Source organism: Phyllostomus hastatus, unplaced genomic scaffold (genome assembly GCF_019186645.2).
Source record: "Phyllostomus hastatus isolate PE091 unplaced genomic scaffold, TTU_PhHast_1.1 phas_scaffold_78, whole genome shotgun sequence".
Taxonomy (NCBI): domain Eukaryota; kingdom Metazoa; phylum Chordata; class Mammalia; order Chiroptera; family Phyllostomidae; genus Phyllostomus; species Phyllostomus hastatus.
The window spans coordinates 11,743,403-11,767,965 of record NW_025334041.1 but is presented as its reverse complement, the minus strand read 5'-3'; the positions used below and the strand labels follow the sequence as shown (position 1 = coordinate 11,767,965).

At 43.9% G+C, this 24,563-nt stretch overlaps 1 protein-coding gene across 1 annotated transcript in view; it reads right to left on the bottom strand.

The window, feature by feature from the left end:
• Positions 1-254: 254 nt before the first annotated feature.
• Positions 255-24,563, bottom strand: part of HIBADH (3-hydroxyisobutyrate dehydrogenase) — a 98,944-nt gene continuing 74,635 nt past the window's right edge. Inside the window, exons 5-8 of the mRNA XM_045827722.1 lie at positions 14,596-14,729; positions 12,952-13,028; positions 5,728-5,884; positions 255-1,220 (exon numbers count right to left, since the gene is read on the bottom strand). Of these exons, the coding sequence (XP_045683678.1) occupies positions 1,062-1,220; positions 5,728-5,884; positions 12,952-13,028; positions 14,596-14,729 (527 nt within the window). The 3' untranslated portion in view covers positions 255-1,061. The remainder of the gene's footprint in view (positions 1,221-5,727; positions 5,885-12,951; positions 13,029-14,595; positions 14,730-24,563) is intronic.

Here is a 24,563-nt window from a genome sequence, read left to right as displayed (position 1 = left end):
AAATGTCTCACGACCTCGCCCAGGGAGTAAGTGGCAATTCCTTTCTTCCACTTTGCCCACCAGCCTTGGAGCCATCCTTGACCCCTGCCATCCCCTCCTCAGCTAGCGGCCCTCTGACGTCCGGAGTCCGGCCACTCCTTGCCTCCTCCGTCAAGCCGCCGCCCTTGTTTAACTGGATTCGTCAGTAACGCCCATTTTTCACAGCGTTCGACTGTTTGCTGACTGGCTGGGAAGACACACACACTCCAGAAAGGTTGTTAGCAGCATAGAAATTTATTTGAATTCAAAATAATATAGTTCTATTTAGAATCCTATAATAATTATCTAAAGCAATTATCATTTATAGTGGCTCTGAAACAGGTCTAAAGATGTCCTTCTCTTGAAGTCAAAAATAGGTAAGAAGAATGTACAAGGGAGGAAAAATATAAAAAACAAGTTTTGCTGAGTACCGGGAATTGTTACAAGCGGGACAGACTAAGATACTGCAGTGGAGTCCGAATTACAAAGCACACGGCAAGGAGTTCTCCGGCTCTAGCGCTCCCCCGGGAACCAGCTCAGCGGCCTCAGCGGCGCGAGGACACCGCCACTCGGTCACAACAGGGCGCACGTCCTGACCCCGGTAGCTATTCACCATATGTCCCCATTCTCTGACTCCTTTCCTCACACCAATTTCTTTTTTTTTTCCCCCTTTAAGATCGGTTGCGTGCTGTCGAAAAACTTTTGGTTTTATGTGTAAACTGGAGTGAACACCATCCTGATTGAAGTAGTCAACGATCGAGGTGAAGACGCGCAAGGATCAAACTTTTGAAAAAGGTCAATCAGCCATTTAACAGAGACCCTTGGGGGCTAACAGAAGGAAAAAAATCAGATACCGCATGTTTGCTACATAGATAAAAAGACTAAGCAGTAGAAAACGGGTGGAAAACCCATTTCACTGTGACCCAAACGCAGGCAGGTGACCTTCGATTCAACTCATCGCCCTGTGTGTGCGGCGAGCTGCCGGGAAGGTCCGGGGCAGAGCCGGGTCTCCTTTCCGCGGTGTCGGCGGCCCCGGGGCCGGCTCAGAAGGTCTCCTCCTCTCGCAGATACTGGAACACGGACGAGAAGTCCTTCTTCGAGTAGCCCTTTGCGCACATCATCCTGTAGATCTGGTGGGCTTGGCTGCCCAGCAGGATCGGGCTCTTCGTGCTGGTGGCCGAGTCTTGGGCCAACCCCAGATCCTAAGTCAGACAAGGGCGGGAGAACACAGTGAGACTGGCAGGCAGGGCTCCCCGTGGAACTGTGGCTCCTAACGCTTTGGTGTCAGAGGAGGAGAAATGAAGTCTGGAAAGGAGAAGATACTTACAAGCTCTGTGGCAATTATACATTTTATACGTGCTTTCATATGGTTACTGCTCCAGACCGAAACTTTGATTTCCGAGTGTCCTCCCCACTCCTCCCCCCTCCACCAAACTTCGCACGAGGGTTACCCTGAAGGTGAGATCACACAGGCGAATGCCTTTCCAACGCTGCGGAAGCCTGCAAGCCCAAACCAAACCCCATTTTGGAATCATTAGCTACCCATTCGATCTCTTATTCAACAAACATTCAGGAACTCCTATGTGTGGGGCACAGTGCTGAGTGCTGGTGATACCAGGTCACTCTGCTCATGGATCTGACTGCCCAGCGGGATGGAGAACAAGACAGATACTAAAATTCCGCCCAATGACACGTGCTGGGAAGAAAAATAAAGCGGAGCGAGGGGTCAGAATGTGGTGGACGGTAAGGGGGTGGTGGGGTGGAAAAGAGAGAGTTCTGATGCATGGAATGTGGGGAAGACCTCCAGAGCCGAAGACCCTGGACCTCAGGCCCGAATGCTAGGGAGGCAGAGCTCTCTGGAGAACTGGGGAAAAAGCGTTTCAGGCAGACAGGACGGCAGGGTAAGGGCCCTGCAGCGGGACACGGCGTGGACAGTCAAACAAGTAACGTGAAGGCCAACGAGGCTGAGTTAGAGCGAGCAAAGGGGGCCGGGGGCGGGGGGGAGTGCGTGAGCCGGGACGGGCAGAGGAGGAACACGGAAGCGTTCCTGTCTGGGTTTTAGGTGCAGTGAAATGATTGTCTTCACAATGACCCTGTTGTATCTCATAGACCTAATGCTTCAGTCTGAAGGTTTCAGAAAACTTACGGCTATTCGAAAATAGACAAAGGTGCCCTGGCTGGCGTAGCTCAGTGGATTGAGCTCAGGCTGTGAACCAAAGTGTCGCAGGTTTGATTCCCAGTCAGGGTACATGCCTGGGTTGCAGGCCATGACCTCCAGCAACCGCACATTGATGTTTCCCTCTCTCTATCTCCCTCCCTTCCCTCTCTAAAAAAAAAAAAAAAAGAAAACAGACAAAGTTAACATTGTAAATCTTTCATTGTTAAACTGTAGCTAGTGGATACCTATGACCATAAAAATGAAATCTTGTCCAACACTTGAATTATCTGGGGTACATGAAGACAACGGAGGTACAGGTAATTGAAACAAGATTCCCCTTATTTCATTCATTTGTGATGATAAGAGCTGCAAACAAGTAGCAAAACCAACTGGATTTTTCTCCTTATCATTGCCACACTCACTTCCCTCACTCAGGGCAAAGTCAACAGGCAAAGAAAGGGGGAGACAAGCAGCAAGATGAGAACTATTTCTACTCTTTGAAAAACATCCTTGATAATGGGGCAATTATTGATACCATCTACTCAAGAGAGAAAATGATTCAAAATAAAAACAAGCAAAGGTTAAAGAATGAATTAAATCTCTAGCTTCGTAAATATGTATGATGCCATAGGCACAAATATTATTTTGTGTTTATTTGCATAATTTTCACATGTAAACACATAAATTTGGAAAATCTACTTAACCTTAAAGTCCTCTATAGCTTCGACTAAAAAACGAGTTTAATGATCACCCACACACCGAACAGGTGTGCATGGCTCTGTGGTGGCTCACGCCCCGATGAGCAGACAAGCCTCTCCTATCGAGATTCTTCAGTGCTGAGATGCTTTTAAAGGACTGAGACAAACAGACATGGAAAGATAGCCCTTAATTTTCAACCCAGTAACACAACTAGAATATAAGAACTCAGAAAAACAACACATCGAGAAGACAACCCCATTGGGGGGAAAAAACCTGGTAAGGGTTTTTCAAAGACGCAAGTTAAGTTATTCCCCTGAATAAGAGTTCATAAAATCAAAAAAGGGAAACGGAAATGCTTTGGCAGCTGCTACCTGAAAGGACAAACATTCTGAGGGTGGAAAGGTGGCCTCTCAATCCTGCCCATCAGGGAAACGGGTGTGTTGGGGGAGGTACCAGGGGTCGTCATGGTTTCCCAAAAGTTGTCTCTGAGTGCCCATGAGAAACAGACCTCTAGGCTGGGGAGCCCGGGAGAATGATCTAGTTTCTGTACTGACTATGTTCCAACTACGTACATACAACGCATTAGAATTTTATGATGTTAAGACCTAGAAATAAATGTCCAAGCCCCTACTTCTATGGCCCGCTAGCATCACCCCCCCGGCACAAGGACACTGAATGGTAGATAAGCACGACATCTCCGTAAAGTAAAGCCGGGATCTGCACAGGAAGGTGTAACTGCTTTCATCACTGCGGCACTGATAGGGGTTTCTTTCATCTCCATCGATTTGTCTATGCAGCTCTGACTGGCTAGGCTGAGTCCTTGCTGACAGCTCTCTGAGGTGGTGAAGGGTTTTTTTTTAAGTTTCTTTCTAAGTCCTCTCATCCTAAGCAACATTAAGAAGGGTTCCTCTTTGTAAGTTACATGACAATTGCATTTCACAGAGGAAATAAGAGTAAAACAGAAAGTAGTATCCATGTGTTTTACTATGGTACTGTCTATGATACTAGTAGAAAAAGCTATCTTTTTTTAAAGGTTTTTTTTATTTCTTTTTAGACAGAGGGGAAGGGAGGGAGAAAGAGAGGGAGAGATGGTTGCCTCTTGCACTCCCCACACTGGGAACCCGGCCCACAACCCGGGCATGTGCCCTGACTGGGAATTGAACCAGCAACCCTCTGCTTTGAAGTCCGGCGCTCAATCCACTGAGCCACACCAGCCAGGGCAGAAAGCTACCTTTTATTATCCTGAAGATCACAGCAGATTCCTCCTGGGCGGGGGCCCTGGAGAAATGCAGCTAAGGCAGCGGGGCAGAAGGCAGCCCGGGAGAATAGGGCCCACACAAAGCCAGCACTGGGGAAGGATGGGAGGCCGCACAAATCCACGCCCTTTGGTTAGAGGCCTCCTACCCCTCAATTCACTTCACTTGTTAGCTGTCTCCTCCGCTGGAGCCCTGAGCAGTATGTTAGGAAACAAATAGGCTAACAGGTCACCACCCACTTCATACAGACACAGAAAGGAAGGTGGGCATAAACACACCTCCTTCATTCGCCCCTGGGCCTAACGAATTGTCCTGCAGTGCTGATGAGACTGAGGTGCCCGAGAAGCCACTTTCTGTTTCCAGCCACAGCCACGCAGCACAATTATTAAAGAAGGACACGCAAACCTAAGCACAAGGGCCAGACTGACCTACAAATACTTTCTGTGATGAACCATGAGAAGAAATGACACTGTAAAACAAGAGACACAGAAACGAAGTGAGAGGCAGCACACACTGCTTCACCCACTAGGCATCTACCGTGCCGGGTGCAGTGCCGGGAGTGGGGCGGAGGGCGAGGAAGGCTGGGCGGTCAGAGGCGCAGTGAGGGAGGGCCCGAGGAGGGAGCAGAGAAGCAGAGAGGGGGTCGAAGCAAAGCCGGTGAGACCAGCAGAGACCACATCACGGAGGGCCCAGGAAGACCGCCTGCAGAGCGGGGCTGTCGTCCATAAGTAGCTGGAAACCATCAAAGCAACAAAATAGGAAAGAACAGCATCATCAGGTTTTTACGTGTCAGGAAGCTCACGTTTCCCTGAGACAGAAAATGAACAAGAGAAGACGAGGATGAAAGGCAGGGGGCCAGGCAGGAGCGGATGTGCTGCAGACAGGGGGAGGCTCGGCCGAGGTACCGGTCGTGGCAGAGGAGGGAATGGAGGACTCAAGGGGTCGTGAGGAGCAGCGGGACATAAAGGAGCAAGTATAGATCCAGTGGGGTGGGGGGCACTGTTACTCGTAATCCGGGAAAAATGTCAGCGGGGGAGGTGGGTAGAAGCTCTATGCAGAAACCCGAAGGTCGTGCACCCATACGGTGTCTCCTGAAGCTGCGATCACAAGTGAGAAGAGGCCAAGCTTGCTTTTCAAATGACCAGAACGATGACCCTAGAAACCCAGCATCGTGAGTAAGGGCCCCTCTCCCTCTGTGGTGTCCGTACCCCACGCCAAGGTATTACCAACCGTCGGAAAATTCCTGCCGCTTCCCTTCAAAGGGCCTGGTAAAGTAACGTCAACTCATGATGGAGAACGAAATTTTACTGGCTCAGAGTATAAACAAACGCAAACACAAAAGAAAAATCCCAGCCCATTCTTCTCATTTGAAAAGTCAGGAACAAAAATGAATACAAGTAGGATTTTTATCTAGGTTTTAACTCATTTCCAGCGAGTAAGTGATTCATTATTTCAGTACTGTGCCTCCTAGGATTTTGCCTTCCATGTCTATACGCTTTGTTAAAGGCGGGGGGGGGGGAGGGGAGGGGAGGGGGAAGGAAGGAGAATCAGACCATGAAACACCCCAGCCGCCGGCAGCCTCCGCATTTGCCGTACCTTGGCCATGAGTGTTGTTCCGAAGCCGCCCTGATAGTTGTTAGCCGAGGGGACGCCATCCATCACCCCGGGGACAGGATTGTAAGTGTCACTTGACCAACACCGTCCTGAGCTCATATTTAGGATTTTAGCCAGCAGTTTTGGGTCAAGCCCTAGCCTGTCAAAGGTCAAAGAAAAGAAGTGTTAAATGTCAAAATGTGCGAGTCATGCGTGACTTATCTATGAGTGCGACGCTCTGTCTTCTCTCTCCATTTATTACATGTCTTCGAAAATCAAAGCAGATTGATGACAGTGAAAAATCCAATCTTAAATTATAAGGTATTAAAAGCTAGTGATTAAACCGTTCTGACAGTGTGCAATGAAAGAAAACCTTCTGCACTGTCCTACTTTGAAGAAATAACACACAATCACCCAAACGTGTTGTTGGTGAATCACATGTGGGTTTTCTGCGGAAAAACAAACGTCCTCTGTTGAACACTATGCATTTACGGGTCACACAGAACCTTAAACTCATTCTTTTTCCAAACCTAAATTCTACCTTCTTTTTTCACAGATGATGTATCTCAGAAAGGAAGACTGGCAGATAAACTACGCCCCGTGCGAGTCTGTGTGGACACGCATTCCTTTCTGTTTATTCTTCCAGCTTTTCTGAGAATCAGTGCAAGGGAGGAGCCACACGCAAGCAGGGCAACGAGCTCAGGAGAAGTTCTCATCATAGGAGAAGACATTTCTTGCGGAAAACTTTTCCTTGTTCATTAGAGCTTCACCAGAGAATCCTGCTTATGAAGCGAGTCTGCACCAAGTGGTGACACACGCTACCTGCTCCAAGACGTGCCCCACAGTTCTGGGTCAGCTGCTGCTAAGGTTACTGATCCTGATAAAACAAAGCTTGCCCAAGCGGAAACATCATTTGTTCTATCACTGAGCTGATGGCGTAAGTGGCTGTTCGATGTGGACCCAGGGAGAAAAAAAAAAGAATCAAAATGCTGTATGACTTTGATTCTCGGTCTCTTAATGCAGTTGGGGAAGCACAGTTTTGCTAAGTGTCACTAAATCAAGATTCAAATAAAATCTGCTTTTTCTTAAAACCAATCTCTTCCAGAATTTAAAGAAAAAAAAAAGCTTGAAAAGAGATACGTATGGATGTTACACCAACTGTACCTTTTGGCATGTTTAAGTTCTTGTTTATTTGTTCCAAATCTATGCATGCTGACTTCAAATCTGAGTATCAAGACCAGTGAACACTTTTCCAATGTTAGGACAGGGGCCTCGGGCTGACAGCCAGGGAATGTGTGGACTTACTGTGTAACGTAACTGTTCTGTAATACCATTTGGCATGCCGTGTACATGAGTTCACATGGTGGATCATGTTACGGTGAGGCTTTTTCCTAAGGAGCATAAGAGACATAAAAGTCCCACTCTAGACTGGCTAGCACACGCTCTGTTCAACCTGTTCAACCGTAGACTGCTGGGGAAAATCCCAGCAGTTTCACTCATTCTTTCATAAAGATCCAAATTTGTTACTTGTATAGTTGCTACTGATACTTTCTTTCCCCTGTTAAATACAATCAGGCAATCCATATGCTGTTGTAGCAGATGACTTAGGAAAAGAAAAAGCCAATGTGTTTAGGGAAGAACTCAGAGAAGTAAAATCACAAATTAACACTTAGATAATTTGCTATAGTTGCAAATATGTCCTCTAAGCACAAATGTTGAAGAATCTGTATGTCTAATGTGTTCCATGAGCAGGGAATATTTTTAAAGATCTGAAAATGATGCCTTTCCTTTCATTTGAAATACAATTTAGGGGCTTCCTAATTTAGTTTCTTTTAAAATGGTTTATCATATTTCAAGCCGCTGAGTTATTCTCCTCTTTATAACCCACCAGGTTATACTTAACAGCACCTCACAACCGCCTTTATCACTAAAGACATTCACACCCTGTCTGTAATGCCAAAATGGTGAGCAAAGCTTATTATCCTTTGTAAACCCCTAAACTCCATTTTTCTCCAATGTTCAAGGAAAAATACCGGCACTAACTTCTGGAATCCTTTTTGGTAAACACATGACTATTCAGAAGCTTCCTGAGGGGCACAGGAAAAAAATGAGGTGGCAGTTGCTATGTGCTCACTTTTCAGTCTGATGCCTCCCACCAAGCCCATTCCCTTTACAAGAAGGCTCCTCCTTCTCTGCTCTGCCTCCGCTCTCCACGCTGCAGCAAAGTGGATCATTAAAAGGAGCAAGTTAGAAGTGTTTTGCATTTCATCTTTCTGAGGATTCTTTCACTGGCACGTACATAACTGACAGTTAAAATTAGACATGGTATTAAAATCAGTTACTGAAGTCCTCTGTCTTCCACTCTGCCCGAGGCTTGTAATGGTCTGAAAGCAGCTAGAATACACAGTAATTGTCATTCAGAGAGTCTATCCTAGAACGTCATGCTTCACTGGAGAAGACTGAGTTTCCATCTGAAATCAACAAATTAATCCAAGACAGGTATCCGAAAGGGCAAGTTTAATAGGAAGCAGCTACTGGGCTCTCAACCATGATAAAATGTTATTGCTGTTTCCCTGTAAATTGGCTGGGAACATATGATACTTTCTGCATAAGAGCCCCATTGCTGCTCCGGAGATATACGGCTCAAGCCATCAAAAGGATGACAGTCTGTCAGTCCCCATAATAACTTGCCACTGGATGTGGTTCGAGAGTGCACTCGCGCACACATGTGGCTTTACGACTGCTGGAATGTTCTCTGATATAAACAGAACGAATTCATTGCTCTGACCGCATATATAATGCAACTCAAATAAACGTCACTGTGTCAAATCTACTCACCTTTAAAACACAAGAATTTTAAATGAACTATTGGGAGAAGTAAAAATGCAGAAACTGTAAAAAATTTAAAGACCATCCAAACGTTTACTTTCGCTGCAGCCAAGGCTTGTAAGGGCCAAAGAAGTTTGTTCACTTTACATTCTCTGCAGGTATCCACCTATACTGTCTGGTTTTACGTCAGAACAATGCAGATAACGTCACTACACCGAGGGGCTCACGCACGGGAACAGCTCTGGACACCACACATCTAAGACCATGTCAATCTTAGTCAACCATCCAGTTATTCACCGAATGCTCACGCAGACCTGCCAAGGAGACCACAGTAAAGACGCTAAGACTAAATGGTAATGCAAAAAAAAAAAAAAATACAATTAAAAAAATTTTTTTTGCCCTGGCTGGCATAGCTCAGTGGATTGAGCTTGGGCTGCGAAATAAAGCATCTCAGGTTCAATTCCCAGTCAGGGCACATGCCTGGGTTGCAGGCCACGGCTCCCAGCAACTGCACATTGATGTTTCTCTCTCTTTCTCCCTCCCTTCCCTCTCTAAAAATAAATAAATAAAATCTTAAAAAAAAAGAATGGAATCTCTCGATTCCCTCACCAAAGCTTTAAAAAAATATTGTTTTAAGTTCCAACAGTGCGGGTGGAGGTGGGGAGGTGGGAGGAGAAGCTAAGGAGCTGTGCCTGCCTCCACGAGTGGGCCAGTGAAGGCACGCACCCAGATACTTTTCACCTGAGGCAGGAGCAGTGCCGGCCTCCTTCCCTCCCTCCCCACCTCATCCACTTGACAAATCTTCACTGAGTGCCAACTATATGCCAAATCTGTTCTTAAGACATGGCAATGAGCAGACAAAGCCATCCCCCCTCGTGGGGCTTGCATTCCAGCTAGGAAGATGCAATGAACAAATAAAAACGCAACGCCAGCTAGTGAGCAGTGATACGAAGGAAAAGCATCCGAGTACGATTCAGTTCGAATGCTAACCACCACCACCATCACGTCCATCACTACCACGTACTGAGCACCTGCTACGTGCCAGGGTCTGTTTCAAAGGACTTACATGGGGCAACTCATATAACCTTAACAACAACCCTATGGATAGATGCTATTATTTCTGTCATGTTATAGATGAGAAAAGTTTAGGTCTACGGCAGAGCAGGGACGCGGACACGAATTGACACCCAAACTCACACCGTCCTGAGTCTCACTGGGTCGCGTGGGGAGTGAATTTGATAGCCAATTAGCCCACCTGAGGGCATTTTATCAGCTTATCAAGACATTGGGTCAAACTTTTATTACCAACCTTTTGCCATGTGTTAAATCTACTAGGGCATATACTGAAGGGCTCCAGTCGTCACCTGGAAAAGAAAATGACAGCGTCTTCTACGGGCAGCAGCCACGACACTACGGTTATGCTTGTGGGAAAGCGTTCGCCCTGCACGGCCTTCCAGAAGTTCAACTGTTCACTGAGCTTCTGGTGGAAAAAGGTAAGATGGGCTGTTGCCGCAGGGGCCTGGGGCCTGGCTGGTGACGCAAATAACTTCTTCTACTACCACTATGGAAAACAATAAAACAGAAACAATCCCCAGTGGAGCGAAACTAAAAACAAAATAACACAACGCACATTACCGACGCCGCTCCTCCGTGATGCACAGGAACGAAAACTCCCCAGCACAAGCAGGGCACTGTGAGCGCCGTGGAGCTGCGTGCTGAGTCCCCGCGAGAGCCCAATTAGAAGGCAGAAAGGTCTCGTAAAAAAGAATCCTGAAATATGTTGTATACCAATATTTTTTATGGTTTGCTTTTTTATGGCATTTTAAACTTTCCCTAACATCCATAAAGACTCACTGTAAAACATCATAGAGTCAGTAAGAGTTTTACACTGTAAGAGTTTATTCTTCTATTTAAAAAAAGAAAAGGGAAACATCAGTGTTCTGGAAAAACAGACTTAGGAGAATGAAACTAATCAGAAATGATCACTCCATAGGAACAGGTGACTCAACATGTGAATGCTGACATTAACGCTCCAAAAAAATTCTCACTTCGGAGTGGACAGAATATAAATGCGGCTGGAGCACTTTGATGCTGCCCCACTTTGTGGGAATTCACTACTTGGGAATTCACGTTTGCTGACGCCCATTTTCTCTTCCACCTTGCAGAGCTCTGCCAGTCAGTCGTGGCTGCTCTCCCTACTCTGTCAGAGAGCAATCCTGTCGTTTTCAGCCGTGTCTGCAAACCATGGATCAAGGACAACGGCAGAAGCAATCGTCTTTAGAACTTTCCAGCCACTGAGAATCTTTGTAAGATTCACTGATAAAGTCCTAGTGTTATGAAAATAATTAATACAGTCTGAAGCACCAGAAACACAGAGGTCGTTGTAACAATTAAGTAAAACTAGTGAGATCCTGCTTTGTGTTCAAACAAAAATGCATCAGGAGCAGTAATGCAGATAGAGTTTTGAGAAAAATCGAGCATTTGGAAGTTTCATATTTCTAAATATTGTTTTTAGCACAGTGGATCAAGGCCAATGACAAGATAAAACCTATTTATTGCTTCTGCTTTTAACCTTTCTATCTGGAATTTTATCACTTTTCCTGTTTTCTTTGATAAACCACTCAAGTACCTAATGTACACATTTCATCCAATTCACTTGATTCAACCGATTTCCTCCTGTTCTTTATTAGCCGGTATCTGGAGTTAGACTTCCACAAGCATTTACCATACAGAAACTTCATTTTCAAAGGGCAAACGATCACCTCCTAAGGGTTCTGCTGGGAAATTCTCTGCGGAACGCCCGAGGACACCTCACGGTGTCCCCAATCCCGACCCCGCACCCCGATGCGGGGACGCCCCGGGGAAGCGGCAGGATGTGAACACTCAGCCACAGACGAAGAGGGAAGCTGCAGTGCGACACCACCTGGGTCTGTCCAGGCTTTTATGCTTCCGCGATGTTTTCATTTATCTCCAGAATAATAAAGATAAAATTCTAAAGATGCACAAGTATATTAATGCTCTAATCCTACTGTCAACACCAATTAATTTTGTATGCAATTCTGGTTTCAGAAATTTACATTTTCTTCCTCCATGAAATTAGTCTACAGGATGGACATGTAAACAAGTCATTAGTAACCAGTTTTTCAATTATAATAAGTGACCCATAGCCTAAAATTGGCTACAACAGAGAACAATGAATAGCTTCCTATATACACTACCAGTTTTATTAAAGCTTTGTACAGATATGCTAAGCCTACCATCTTAGAGACACTTAATTTTAAAATGTAAATGGTACAGGATATTGATAAACCAATTAGCGCTGATGCAAAGCAAATTCCTCTTTTATCTCAATTACAACATGACAACTTAATAGGTCAAGATAGTTTAACATCTGAGACTAGGCCAATTCAATAAAACAATAGTATCTTGATATGGTAATTAAGAGGAAATGTGAATCCATTACTGTGTTTTAAAAATATCTCGAGTACCTTGGTTCTTTTTATGGCTTCTATCAAAAGCTGTGATATGAAACACCAGTGTGATCTGTGATCTATTTGGTGCGTAGTTTACAGTGTGAAACAAACATGTGAATAAAACATCTTGCTCTGTAAGCATTTTTTAAAGTAAGAAATATGTATATATTATATTCATGAAATCCAAACATTACAAAATTAATTAGGTAATTAATCATATGTAGCATTCCTGACCCCCCAGATTACAGAGTAAAATTCAGACATTAACCTTCCGCATGCCAAGGGATGAACATCGTCGTGGGGCAAACAGGGCTCCTGAATCGCTTTAGGCAAAGTGTGAACGCCCCTTTATTTTCGTGGAAAGATACAGCTTCAATGTCAAGTGACAAAGCCACAGGTACGCACAGGAGTTGCGCCATCCAGTTTAAGCAATAAGCAGCCAAGAGCCCTTTTAGTGTAGGTTTGGGGACTGTATTTAAAATAGACACATAAAACAAGTAATGTGGTAATGTAACACTTGAATTCACTGTACGTTAAAGCCACGTTTTATACAAATCTGTCCTACACTGTCAAAGCATGTTTAAATTGTATAGTCAAAGTGTTTCTTGCATCTCAGCATCATAGAAGGAATGGAGCTTCCACATAAAAAGGATAATGAAACTTCGAATGTACAGTGCAATACATGTGGTGGCCATGGCAAAGGGTATTCTCGCTCTCCAGGGTCCCGTGGGTCATCCAATAAGCGACGTCTATTAAAGTTCAATAATGAAGTGCTTTCAAATGTTCCTGGACCCACTCATTTATCTCTCATAAACATTTTTTCCAACACCGAAAACATCAAATGGAAAAGTTCATTTGATGAGCACGGGAGAAAGAAAAAGAGAAAAAAAATTGCGAGTACGGGAAAACGTGCTGTTCAACTAACCTGATTCCAAGATTCATGGCTTCGGCAGTTCCAATCATAGTGATAGCTAACAGCATGTTGTTGCAGATCTTTGCAGCCTGAAAATAAATTGAGTGCATATTAAATATTTTTATTTTTGAGTTATAACTCACAGGAAGTTTTTCTTCACCCAGTTCCACGTGCTTTTTTCTCAAAGTAAGTGCATTCAGCAGCTGATTCTCTGCAATGGGGAAGGGAACAGTGCACCGTATGCTTCCCTTGGAGCCTTACACGCCGTCCCAAGGCGGGGGCTGGGGTATCTCCTCCACTGGGTGAGAGCCCACAGAGCTCTTCCTGTGGGCTCAGCCTGACGGGGAATGCTGGTCTACGCGGGGTGACCTCTCTTTAAGGGGTGGGGCTTATATTCTAATTGGTGAAACAGGAATAACACACTGAAGGAGAAGGCCATGAACAAACAAAAACATTTAAGTGTGCACTTGTAATGGTAGAGGCTACGGGACAGAAACAGTAGCAGTTCAAAGAAACAAGGTCCCTGAGGGAAGGAGCAGGGAGGAAGGGCAACCTGAAACCCTTTCTCAAGAGCAGGCAGGATTTAACTGGGCAAGAGAGAGAAAGGAGGAGAAAGTGGGGGGTAAGAGCATGGGATGTTCCTGAGCACAAGAAGAAAAAGGACTCATGCGCACATGTTTTAAGGAATGGCAAGAAGTTTGACAGTGAGGACTGGGGCAAGAGCTGTGCAAGCTAGGGAAGGCGGACAGTTAAAATCTGACGTGACGGGAAATAGGGATCTGTTCCGAGTCTCCGAGTGGGGACGCACTATGGCGATACAAGCATCCTGATGGAGTTGGTTTCGACGGAGCTGGGCAGAGTGGTGGCCTGGGATCGGAGACCCATCAGGCCTCTGCGCAGCACGCGAGGTGGGAGGCAGTGGGAGAAGACTGGATCAGGTATAACGTCTATCTGGAATGGACGAGGCAGTTCACAATGAGAGCTGCTGAAGCAAGAACCCATGGAACTGAAAGCCTGACTGGACACAGGAACGGAAACAACAGACACATCAAAGACCACACCACGGTCTTGAGTCAGGATCAAGTGGGTGCCCGCGGCCAGGACAAAGCATTAAGAGGAAGGAGTGTGTGTGTCTCCTGGGTGACAGAGGGACAACCAGCTGGATTTCAGAGTTCCGAACTTTCATTCGCCTCTATCGGACCAGAAAGTTGATGTAACACATTCCTAAGTGAAAGCTTTTTGGTTTTCAAGAAAAAGATTAAAGCGCAGAGGTTATATCTACCTGACCGTACTGCAAATAAAGCTATCGGGAGTAATTAGAAAATCAGAAGGAAGATAATAGCAACTCAGACCCTACGAGCAGTACAAACAGAAGCAGTTTTAAGGATGATCTCAGTGGTCACTGGGCTGGTAAAAGTCAAAATCTGAACGATGGAACTTGGTATCTTTCTTAATAAGTTAACTGATGGAAGTCTGCTTAATTCCAACAGGAATGAAGGCAAATTAATTGAATCCAAATTAGCTGAAGAAAATTTGAGCAAACAAAGGATGCACAGATTAAACAGGGGAAGGAGGAGTGAGAACACGGTCAGGGGTGAGACGTGAGCACCGGCGATTTCACACCGCAGGGCAGGCCTACCAACAGGGAAGCGGTACCTGCCCGGTCCCCACAGCGCCGCAGTACACCACGTTGGCGCCCATGCAGCCCAGCAGCTCCTGGGCCGCCGCGAATTCCTCTTCGACTCCTCCCACCATGAACGTGAGGTTCCCAGACCGAGCAGCTCCCACACCTGAATGGTTTGGGGGAAAGGGAGAGTAAGATTAAATTAGACGCAATCCCCAAACCGAATGAAAACATCTTGCTTCCAAATTGTATTTGTCAGGCATGTGCAGGATACTCTAAACTCCTCCTGGAATATTTTAATAATCAAGGACAACATTACGTAGGTTCATCATAAACCAAAGGGACTTACAGACTTACTCAAACTCTCAACTTCTCTTAAATAGTTTGGCACAATCATGGAACAACAGGAATGAGAATTTGAAATGTGGATTTTGTCATTCCCATGCATCTCTTGTTCCCCTAAGAAATGTAATCAGTAACAGAAAGTATCTGAAAAAGGTCACCTGTGTCCTGATCAGCATGAGGGCAGCTGGAGGTGCTTACTGCCCAAGTGTGAATTTGGGGTCTCTGGCTCACTCCCTGGCTCCCCACACACGAGCTACAGAAGAGACCTTTCTCCCAAAACAAGTAGGCACTTCAGTAAGAAAACGGTTGCTTATTTAAGCTGATTACTCTGATGTGCACTTTCCAATATTATCCGATTTTTCTTTTCCCTCCTGCTATCCACCTTTTGAGCAACTCCCTCCTAGTGATGTGAACAGGAAGAAGAAATAAACTTTTACACTGGCTTGGCCGTTCCTTAGCATAGTTTCACAGGGGTCTGACGCGTGTTCGTTAATTGAAACTATTGGAGAAAAACGGCATCTACTTTAGCACAGACAACACGGCCTAGACTCATCCTGGAAGGGGCGTGTAGGGCTTCCTTCATCTACATTTTATTAACTGTAAAATAAAACCAGGACTATTACTACTATTTTTAGTATTACAGAAATCTTAACTCATCATTGTCAAGTTAGGTTTTCTTGTTCAAAACCAGGAAAGTATTCAGAAGAGCTATACTAGGACAATTTCTGCCTGTAGAACTTATTTTACAGGACAGTCAGGAATAAAGAAACCCTAATTGTCCGCGCTATGAATCAAATCTGGCCATTAGAACGGACAGCTGCAAGTAATGGCCTACTTTTGAATTTAATTTATTCAATGAAATACACAGTTTTTATGTGTAAAAAGCTCAAGTGAGGAGAGCCCTATTTCATTCAAATTGTGAATATTTTGCAATTGCCAAATCAAGTAGCCTTTCCATTTTACAGGTCATGCTATTTTTAACTAATTATTAAAAGCAAGAGAAGTCAGCGTTATGTTAGCCAGACAATTTTGGAAGAGGGAGTATCCACACGCTATGCAAGCCTGGGGTGCTCACACATATGGTAAAATTACATTACTTCCTAATATTTTCAGAGGCATTTTGGAATTCATTATGTCTAAAACCCCAATTATAACCAATGCTTTTAATTAGCCAATCTGTGTCATTTGAATATTCTGATAACACTGACTTTTAAGTGACTATTATTTTCTTAGTTTCTAATTTACTTCCGCAAGATGGTAGATCATTAATGTTTCACAATTAGTTTTCTCAATTTCTAAAGCCATTCTTGTCCAAACCACAGAACCGCCCTTACTTCTAATCCTGTTGATCTGACCCAGGGAAATTAGGTGGACAATGTAAATCAAAGCTTACAGACAAACTCGGCACTACCCATCACAGGTCAACTGCTTGGTGTCTAGATTACAGACTGCTAAATAGCTTCACAGAGTCATTTATTAAAGGAAAAATTAATGCTGACAATGGTTCTCAGCTGGTTAACCTTTTGACAGGTACACTTTCTCACTTGTTCAAACACATATTTCAAAAAGAAGAAATAAGTTACTTAAGCAAGAGAAGTCCACAAAAGAAAGAATACTTCATCTTTTCATCCAGAGGTCTACAGTATTTCCTCTCTTTCTTGCTCTCAGTGTGGTGGTCTAGTTATTTTAATCATAGCCTATATTCCACTGTAAGGGGCTGACTAAACTGGCTAATTCTAAAGTTTCGGCATTCCTTGGGACCAGATCTCACCTTTCCATACACATACCTCTGCCCATACAACATTATCAAAGCCTAGTCCCACTGCAAAGGCAAAATTAAGACCTAAATTATCCTAAAATACGTGCAACCATTTTGAGCTTAGAAAATAACATCTAGAAACCTGGGACTCTTAAGCTATGTAAGACTCTTACAGATTACGGAATACATTGTACACATTTTAATGTTTATAAATAATAAACAATAAATAAACTTACTACATTGTCATGCAATTTTAAATAATTCAAGTCCATTTCCCCAAATAGAAAAACATGGATAGCCCTCGCCATACAGCTCAGTTGGTTAGAGCACTGTCCTGATATGCCAAGGTTGTGGGTTCGATCCCTGGTCAGGGCACATACAAGAATCAGCCAATGAATGGATAAAATAAGTGGAACAACAAAATCGATCTCTGTCTCTCTCTCACAATTAATTTTAAAAAACATGAAATACACACTCAGGCAGCTGCTAGAACACTGGGGGAAATATTTATTTTGCTGTTTATTTTAGTAATTGTATACATAAACCCAAAGTACATCCAGTGCTTAATTCTATTACAACACAATACTGACTGAACTTTATTACAATCTTTGGTTTTGTTACCCGATTCCTCCATTACACTATCAGCTCTTACAAGGTCAGCACTGGGGTTTATGTGAGCATTCCTGTTCGCTATCGTGTGCTGGGTACATGCAATAGCTAGCTGTTCAGTAAACAAATTTATGAACCTGGTAGAAGGAGTAAAGGGTCCGGAATGGAGTTTCCAGTCAGGGGATGTGCCACTTGCTGGCTGTTATTATAAACAAATTACTTAGCTTCTCTGAGTCTCAGTATAAAAACATGGGGAAAGTATTAATTAATAACTTCTTCACAGAGCGGCTGTGGATATGCAAGGTCTGTCCAGAAACTATCCAGCCATGTACTATGAAAAAAGAGACATTTATTGAAGACACAAGAAACACTGTACATAAGAATGACACCTCAGTTCCCTTCAAAGTAGGCACCTCGGGACCTCACATAGTTCTCTCAATCACCATCAGATGCCCCATCATATTTTCCTGAATCTCATCAAAGTTCTGAAATCCCTTCCTTTCCAAAGGTGATTTTAGTTTTGGGAAAAGCCAGAAGTCACAGGGCACCAAATCTGGGCTGTAGGGGGGCTGGGTCACCTGGGTGATTTGATGTTTCACCAAAAAGCTCTGCAAGAGACGTGATGCATGAGTGGGCTTATTGTCATGATGAAGCTGCCGATCACCAGTTGCTCATAGCTGTGTCCTTCTGAATCACCCAAATAGTTTGCACAGGGAATGTTCAAGCCAAACACAAAATATGGCACAGATCTGTTGCTCTACTTGCTCAGTCATTCTGCATGCGATGGCCACACAGTACACATGCTCACTCAGTGGTGTCTACCACCCCCCACTGACTAGTGCAGTGAAGTCGTCACTGTTCACACATGCACATTCCAGTCCACTCTCCTTGGCTGCCAGGTTACACTGATGTCACACAAACAGTTTTCATTATATTAACAATGGCCTGAATTTTTCCAGGCAGACCTCGTATGAACACATACTATAAAACATAAGATGCTATTAAAATATAAGGACTTACTACTTTATAACTTGAGCTGGTGATGTGGGAGTTTTATCTTCACTTATATAATGCCTCGAGTCCTTTAGAATTTGGTTATCTAAGTCGTTAGCTTCTCTCGGGTAATTTTAGCCTTTCTGGCTAAATCTTAGCAGTCTTGGACTGAACCTTTGACAATGGAAGCAGGCTGGCTCAGGTGAGGAAACTCTCAAGTGGTCCCTGGCCAGTGATGTTACCATTACAGTGGAGTCCTGACCGGTGTGGCTCAGCGGATTAAGCGCCATCCTGCAACCCAAAAGTCCGTCCATTTGATTCCCAGTCGGGGCACATGCCTGGGTTGCAGGCCCGGTCTCAGGTTGGGGGACGTGCTGGAGGCAACCAATGGATGTTTCTCTCTCACTTTGGTGTCTCTGTCCCTCTCTCCCTCCTTCCCCCTCTCTCTAAAAATTAATGAAAAAAACCTTTTTAAAGAAGATTACAGTGGAGACCACCTGTGAAACCTTTCAATGGCAGCATAGTATATGGAAAAGTGACAAAAATGCTGCTCTTGTTTGGTTTTATTCACTTAACAAAACTAAACTAAGAATCGAGCCCTGTGGATGAACAGCCCATGCCCCTGCTCCTAAAAAGTGACACACCTGTGACGCAACCTCTCTCTCCTCACTACCACCCTGCACTGAGCCATCACTGTCTCTCGCCTGGATCATTCTAACAGCCGCCTTCTTGACCTCCCTTCGGCTCTTGCCTCCAGTCTATTCTCCATAGAATAGGGGGGGTCCTTTTAAAACATGATCTAGTTCATCATGTTTCTTCCCTACTCTCAGCGCCCAACAGCGCCCCACCCTCTCAGTACAAAATCCTAAGTGCTACAAAGTCCCACATGATGTGGCCCTTGGCTACGTCTCCTACCTCATTTCATACCATTCTCTTCAACGTTCACTGCTCTCCAGCCACCCTGGCCTCCTTGCTGTTCCTGAAGCAGGTCAAGGGCCTCCCCATTTCAAAGCTGTGCACTTGCTGTTTCTTTTGCCCAGAATATTCTTTCCCTGGATGTTCGTGACTTGTTTCCTTCACTTCACTCAGATCTCTTCTCAACCTTCACCTCTTCAGAGAGGCCCTGCCTGACCAATCAAATAATAATTTTATTATCAAATAATCATTTTAGATTATTTGAGGTACCCATCCCTACCATTTTAGGTACCCATCCCTCCCTATCCCCTTTTCCTGCTTTAACTTTGTTCACAGCCTGTATTATGTACCATCTGCCTACAAACACCTCTACTCATCTATTTCTGGCCTGTCTCCCCCACGTGAGAACTAGCTCCATGACGGCAGTGACTCTGCTGGCTCCTTCGCCCCACGGTCACAGTGTCTGGTACGTAAGGGATGCTCAGTAAACACAGTCTTTGCTCAAAGAGAGAGAGAGGCGGTGGCAACGGGAGAAAGAAAAGCAAGGACGTGGATGACTGCGGTGCTGCGTGGTAACTGATCTCAGAGACGCACACGAGAAGTCGAGGACCACAGACAAAGCATGTGTCACTCCATCAGTCGCGAAGCGCTCCTTGGCCTCTACAAAGTTTCCATCTATGAAGTGAGATGGCTGAACAAGATTACCACTGAGCTACTTTCAAGCTTCTGAAACTCTGTAATTTGGGATTCTCAAGTTCGTATGCATCCAGTCCCTCACGCTTATCATAATCATACTCAACACCAAGGCACATTTCATTTTATATGGATAATATGTAAATAGTTCAAACAAGGGGAAAGAATCAGAAAATGAATTTGCTCGTGTAACTACATTAATTAAGTCTGAACACCTGTGGTTGCCTTTACTGCTCTATCTAACACCTTCCCGGGATGATGCCCTCGGGGTTTCTCCCCCGTGACCTGAGCACAAGGAGAACTGACCTCACCTGCACAAATGAACGAAAAGGCAAACGTCCAAACCATTCAAAATGGGTGGCGGACAGACGTCTATGGTTTCTCTCGGTAGTCGGGTTTGATTTCGGTCAACCTTACAGTGGAGAAGCACTTTAAGTCTAATCTAAGCCTCTAGGTCAGCCCTCCCCCTAACCCCCTATTAAAATATGCATCATAAGAAGCCTCCATTATCTAAACTTTCTTCCTTTTTTCCTTTCTTCCCACTCATACTTAGAGTTGGCAGTAAAAAAAAAAATCAACCATTTGAAATCCATTCTTCAATGGTTCTCAACTCTGGGAATGAGGAAGAAATGATCCTTGCCTTCAGGAGTTTGAAAACTAGTGTTTGTGACGGTAGTGTGTGTGGGGGGTGTGTATCTTGTGTAGAGACTGAAGAAGAGATAAGGCAAATACACAACTATGAATAATAAAAGACAGAACTCAGGCTACAGGAGGGGTGTACATATAGTTGACAAAGGTGCCAAGAAGAAAATGTCACCAAGTATCTATTCAGTGCCTTTAACAACCTGCAAGATCCTTGTGCTAGGTGCAAAGATTCAAGGAATAGGCATATTTTAGGAATCAAAAATCAGGACCTGTTTTCTGGTATTAGATGATCTGAAATACAGCTATTCCAGAAAGTCCAAAATGGAAGGTCATGGTAGGTATAAAACAGTCTTTGCCCTCAAAAGGTCTAAACTATAATTAAGGGGAAGAGATATATACTCAGAAGCACATGCCAAAAGGCGGCATTAGGTACCAAGTGACAGGTGGAGGAAGACAATCGCCACGAAATCCTGATTCCCCCTTTCCTTCTGTTTTTCAGGGTCTGTCATTGAAAGAATAATGAATTCTCGGGAAAAGAAATCGAGGGTGAAAAAGGAATCGAGAAATTTTTCTCCGAGAGTTAGGGTCTTGCTTTCAGCTGTGGGTAGCCTTGTGAAAACGTTGATGATATCGGTGTTCTGAATCCACCTGTGAACTGTGTTCACTGCATTTCACAATAACGTGAACCCAGCCAGTGGTTTCCTGTGTCTGATGAGCAGACAGGGAGTTCCACCTGTTACCTCACTGCACATAACATCCTATGTTTCTTCACAACAGATATGAGCGTGTTTATGAGAACAAAACCATCACAAAACTGAAAATAAGAATTAAGAACAAAATAAAACCACAAGCCTGGATGATACATTTCCAATATGGATCTGAGGAACCTGAAGCCTTGGCAAACTCTACTGGGGACAGGAATAAAGCAGCCTCAAGGAGAACATAACTCTTCCTTGAACTGAGTTACACGTTTCCAAAAATTCTCATTTGGAACTTTATGAGGGAGGCAGTAAATGAAGCAATGGACAATGTTCTTCTTATTTTTACATCAAAAGGAGTGATTTTTTTTTCAAGATAAATTGAGTTAAAACTCAGTTCCTGCTTTACATCCTCTCCTGGCTAATCTTAGCCTTGTACCTGTAATACAGGTCAATATTCACATTAAATCAACCCTTCCTATGTTTGTGCTTATCGATCCCCCAATCCAGGCAGTTTTATTTGATTTAAGAACCAAAACGGACTATGCATCAACATGAACATACCAGCAGCTGAAGACATTTATTCAGCATTACTCACCATTTCTACACAGTCTCCAAGTTCCTATTTTCTTCCATTAAGTAGACGTTATTCTTTCTGAAGCATTTGCACGTTTTATGTTCCAGCAAAAAGGAAAACTATATAACCCATACATCTTTCATTCTGAATCCTAAGAAGCAATAATGTTCTCTTTTATCTCTCTAAAACCGTTTCTTATTTTTTAAATTGTTATTAACTCTAACCACTTCCCTGGTTTCCTCATCTACCCCCTGCAATGAAAACCACGGTGCCATAGACGCTGAAGCATGTTGCAGTGGTCAGGGGGCGCAGTGAGGCTTCACACACCCACGCCTCTCCGGGCTGTGCTCTCGTGTGAGAGTCCCTTCCCTTCCCTCTTTGCCTGGCTAGCTCCTGCTTATCTTTCAAGACTCAACTCATGTCGACTTTGAGAAGCAATTCATGGCCATGACTCCCTCTCTCTATTTTTATAGCATTCCTAGTGATATCTCTAATAAAGCACTGATGCTAATCAGTGATTTTTCTGGTGCGCCTTGGTAAGATCCTTCTGGGCGTGAGCCATTGGAATCTTAGCACCCAGCATACAGCGCGTCTCTGACAAATGGTCACTGTCCTTGTGGGAGGCGGAGAGAAGAAATCAATGGTTAATGATTAATAAAATGACTGAGAATACTAACTAATTCTACCAAGAATACTAACTAATTCTAGGTCCGGCGATGTTCTCTAGCATATCACAGAAGCTCAAACTTGGAGGAGCATGATTCTCCACGCAGGGAAATGGGACTTCCCCTTACGGCTGTGCAGACACGCATGAGCATAAGTGCGCCTGTATGAAGACATTATCACGAAGACTTAAAAATGAAGAACATAAAATCTGAGTTAACAGATCTGGGGCGAAGGTCATACCCTTGGACAAGTTATACCTCTCAACCTTGGTCCCTCCACCTGCACATGGTGACAAAAAAACACTTGCCATACTTACTTTGAAGCTCAAATGAAAGAATGCATTGAAAAGATATTTTACATAGCTATTACACAAATGTTATAAAACAGTGAAACAGAACAAGTAAATTTACTTGGTTTGAACATGTCAGTCTTTGGCCTAACTGTAACAAGGAACGAAAATTTGCAATTCTGTTTTACTGAGAAGGTGAACCAAGGGTTTTGACAGAAAAACTATTATACAAGTGTTGATAACTTAGAATAACCATTTATGAGTGACGAATAAGGAGATCATTTTCAATTCTATGACTGCTGGAAAGAGACCTTCAAATCCAAAGAGGAAAGAGTTGGAAATCTAAACACTACATCAAATTAGGTATGTCTTTTAACACTGTAAAAATCTTGCCACCAAAGCACTCTCATTGATATATAGCAAAACACAGTAAATCACTTAATTTACTCAAAAGAACTTAAATGTTTTAACCAGTCTGCCATCAAAAGAGATCAGGAAGAGGACCAATGGGACTTGGGCTGCAATGTGAGCCGTCTTTAAAATGCAATTGTTCTAATCATTTTCTACAGATGCAGCCTCACAAGGGGCTGCTGTCACAGGGACCATTTACGACTTGTTATGGTGTCTCTATTGTTTACCAGCGACATTCGCGGAAAAAGGCGACAGCTGGGACAGAAAGCTGCTACTCAACGAACAATATAATCCCGTGAAAGTAATCAACAAATTTAAGGGTGTTAATTAACTTTACACTTTATCATGTTCAATTAGTTGTCCTTTCTAGAAAAGATTGCCGTGCACAATCAGTTTAGAGCGTGCCATGTTTGATTTGTAAGTGATCACTGTTTCTGTTTCAGGGTGCATGTCAGATGTTCTCCTGGGTTTTGGTGACACAGATGAATGGCTCTGCACATGTTAGGGGGTGATCTGGTTTAACATAAGCCAGCATAACATAACCCCTTGTTAACACTGTTTCTGGTATTATCCGAGCTGGAAACAGAAGAGCACAAACACTCGCAGTGCTGTTTTGGAGCCAGATAAACAAAGTTCAGTCGGTTTTTCTTGAAGTAAACACAGACACAAACACATGGAAAAATTAGCCATTTTTCATCATTATTTTTTAAAATAAGGCTTGTCTTTCAGGGGCAGGTTTGGGATCATTTCCTCCCAGCAAGACCTCGGAGTTCTGCTCCCGATGCAGAGAGCTCCGCTGGGCCCCGGGCTTTACATAATGCGGATCGCCCTTTTCCCGTGGCGAGTGGACAAATGCTGGGGGTGCGCTGCCAGGTAACGGCTGGCACTGAATTCCAGAATGAGACTTTTAAGTCCAGAAGCCATATTTTATAAGTGTGGAAAACCTTCAAGGACGTGTATTAATCTATGAATGCAACGTGCCTTTTCTCCTACCTTTAAGGCACCTGTTCCTACTTGCTAATAAGACAAGGAAAAGCTCATGATGGAGTGACAATATCTTCAGTATTGCATTTTAATGAAAGTCACTGCAGTTCCTCTGAATTGATAGAGAGTTGCATCAAAATATTTCATAAGTCACTGATGAGGTGAACAAAAGCTGAAACTAAGATTTGGCAGATGCCTATCTTTAAGAAAACAAAAGCAAGGGACATGCATCTATCTCTTTAAATGGTTTCTATCTCTTAAAACACACAGCACAAGCACACACCCATCTGCAAAGGGTTTTGACACATCTTCATAAAGCTACTCCTGGCTCTCCTAGGCCAGCTGTTTCCTGAATAATATAAATTAAAAACATAAATAAACTATAGCTGGTTAGCTAGTTTAGCAGACACAAGGAC